General features: G+C 39.8%; 1 protein-coding gene across 2 annotated transcripts in view; it reads right to left on the bottom strand.

Annotated features, from left to right (window-relative positions):
* Nucleotides 1–2,500, bottom strand: part of LOC135096414 (phospholipid phosphatase 1-like) — a 12,504-nt gene that overhangs the window by 5,364 nt on the left and 4,640 nt on the right. For both annotated transcript variants that reach the window (XM_063997906.1, XM_063997907.1), the window contains exon 2: nucleotides 1–57. This exon is cut by the window's left edge and continues 98 nt beyond it. In XM_063997906.1, the coding sequence (XP_063853976.1) occupies nucleotides 1–57 (57 nt within the window). The remainder of the gene's footprint in view (nucleotides 58–2,500) is intronic.

Raw genomic sequence — 2,500 nt, 5'->3', positions numbered from 1 at the left:
TGGTGGTGTGGGAGGGCGACACCACCCCCAGGAGCATCACTGCCAGCCCTGCCAAGACTGAGAGAGAGGGAGAGCGAGATTAAACAGTGTTCTCAAATATTTTCATTTCTTGCTGCTTCTAACAAGCTGCAGTGGAAGTTATGGAGTTTTCAAGGGTGTTTTCATGGTTCCAGTGACAGTTTAACAGTTTAACAGGCTGCAGTGGAAGTTATTGGAGTTTTCAAGGATGTTTTCATGGTTCTAGTGACAGTTTAACAGTTTAACAGGCTGCAGTGGAAGTTATTGGGGTTTTCAAGGGTGTTTTCATGGTTCTAGTGACAGTTTAACAGTTTAACAGGCTGCAGTGGAAGTTATTGGGGTTTTCAAGGGTGTTTTCATGGTTCCAGTGACAGTTTAACAGTTTAACAGGCTGCACTGGAAGTTATTGGGGTTTTCAAGGGTGTTTTCATGGTTCCAGTGACAGTTTAACAGTTTTTTAAGGGGAGTGGACGCCTTAAAAAATTACATTTTTCAATCCAGAGGTCAAAATCAAGTTAACATCATAGTCACCCTTGACATGTCTGGCGTTTTCTGTGAAAACCACAAGTTAATACCATTATTCCTTATTTTTAAATCACCTTTGTTTACCATTATTAAAAGCCTTTAAATGCCCCGCGCGCCACGTGCTTGCCACGTGCTCGGTCACCTGGCTTACAAACTCATCATTTTAAAGCAGTTTTTTTTTTTTTTTTTACTTCCTTTTAGTGTTTTCTTCTTATATAATAAAGCAAAGCGTGCACTGACAGATGCGGCAAAGAAGATGAGGGAAAAGAAAAAATAATGAAGAGTCGCGTTGTGGCAACAAGTCGCCACCACACGCTGCCTTTGTATTCACCACCACCACCACCATAGCATTCTAATCTGTGGGCTGAATGCACCAAAACTAAGTATGTTGGGACCAGAAGAGTCAAATTTGTTGCCACTGTTGACCGTATTGGATCACAACTTGGGGTACTTGAATCCAAGTTTACTAACTCATGTTGGGTTTGGTGCCTCACAAAGCACTCGGGGTGAGGCATTGAAGGAAGCAGAACAACTCCTGTACAGCAGAGGGACCGAAAAGAAGCCCCGTTCAAGAGAAGGAAGTGAAGACTACCAGCCCGCAGCTGCTGTAGTCTGTTCAGAGCAAGAAGTTGGTTCAAGGTGGGGCCATGATCCTGGCGACAGCGAGGAGGGTTGCGCCTTCTCATAGACTCACCTGCGAGTGAGTGGCATCCTGTCATGCAGGAGGGGCCAGGTGCCAGTCAGCCCTCAACATCATCATAACGATGGTTTCCTTTTGGCTATATCATTTTTATTCTAATGCATATAAAATTTTAGCAGAAAAGCCAACATCTGGGATTGCACACACTTCTCACAAGAAAACTGGTCGTTTCTCAAGACTTGAGTTTTTCATACGTCAAGCGTCTCTCCCTCGTCGCCCTACAAGATGGTGGAGGTGTAGAGGTGTTGCTGCAAAGAGGAAACAACACGATATTTTCCGCAAAGACAGATTTTCAGGGAAGGCTCTTCATCCTGTGCTACATTTTTTATGTAAAAAAATAAAAAAAAAAAAAAGTTTGAAGAAAAAATCTTAGTTTTTATTTCAAAATGAAATGTCTAATAAAATAAATCAATCTTTAGGGAAGTGAAGATACATGTATGTATATCATCGACACTAAATTGTATAGCAATTGGTTGGAAAACTTGTGAGAAGAAATTTTATCGATGTTACTTTTTTGCTTAAAAAAAAAAAAAAAATTCAAAACTAATCAACGAATTTCAGCGAAAATTCGGGATTTTCTTTTGCAGGTATTAAGACACACACACACACACACACACACACACTACCAACACACACACCAACACACACACACACACACACACACACACACACATCACACACACACACACCAGAAACCTTGACGACCAGACAAATATGAATGTCACCTCTAAGAGTAACAAGCGCCCACTCCCCTTAACAGGCTGCACTGGAAGTTATTGGGGTTTTCATAGGGTGTTTTCCATGGTTCCAGTGACAGTTTAACAGTTTTAACAGGCTGCAGTGGAAGTTAGTTGGGGTTTTCAAGGGTGTTTCCATGGTTCCAGTGACAGTTTTAACAGTTTAACAGGCTGCAGTGGAAGTTGTTGGGGTTTTCAAGGGTGTTTCCATGGTTCCAGTGACAGTTTAAACAGTTTTAAACAGGCTGCAGTGGAATGTTGTTGGGATTTTCAAGGGTATTAAATCTGATACATGTCCTTAATCAGCAAATTTTTAGTAGATAATGAACTGAAAAACTTTTTTGGTATAAATAATTTTTGTTAGTCCTTAACTTGTTATTCAAGTAAACAAAATGAAGTGAAGGTAACTTGTATGCCATCTAAAATAAATAAATAATATACCTAAATAAACAAATAAATAATAGAATAAAATAAAAAAATGAACGAAAACAAATAAATGGAAAGTAAACAAAGATAAATT

The sequence above is a fragment of the Scylla paramamosain genome, unplaced genomic scaffold (assembly GCF_035594125.1).
Source record: "Scylla paramamosain isolate STU-SP2022 unplaced genomic scaffold, ASM3559412v1 Contig4, whole genome shotgun sequence".
NCBI classification, from domain to species: domain Eukaryota; kingdom Metazoa; phylum Arthropoda; class Malacostraca; order Decapoda; family Portunidae; genus Scylla; species Scylla paramamosain.
This window is presented reverse-complemented; position numbering and strand designations above follow the sequence as displayed.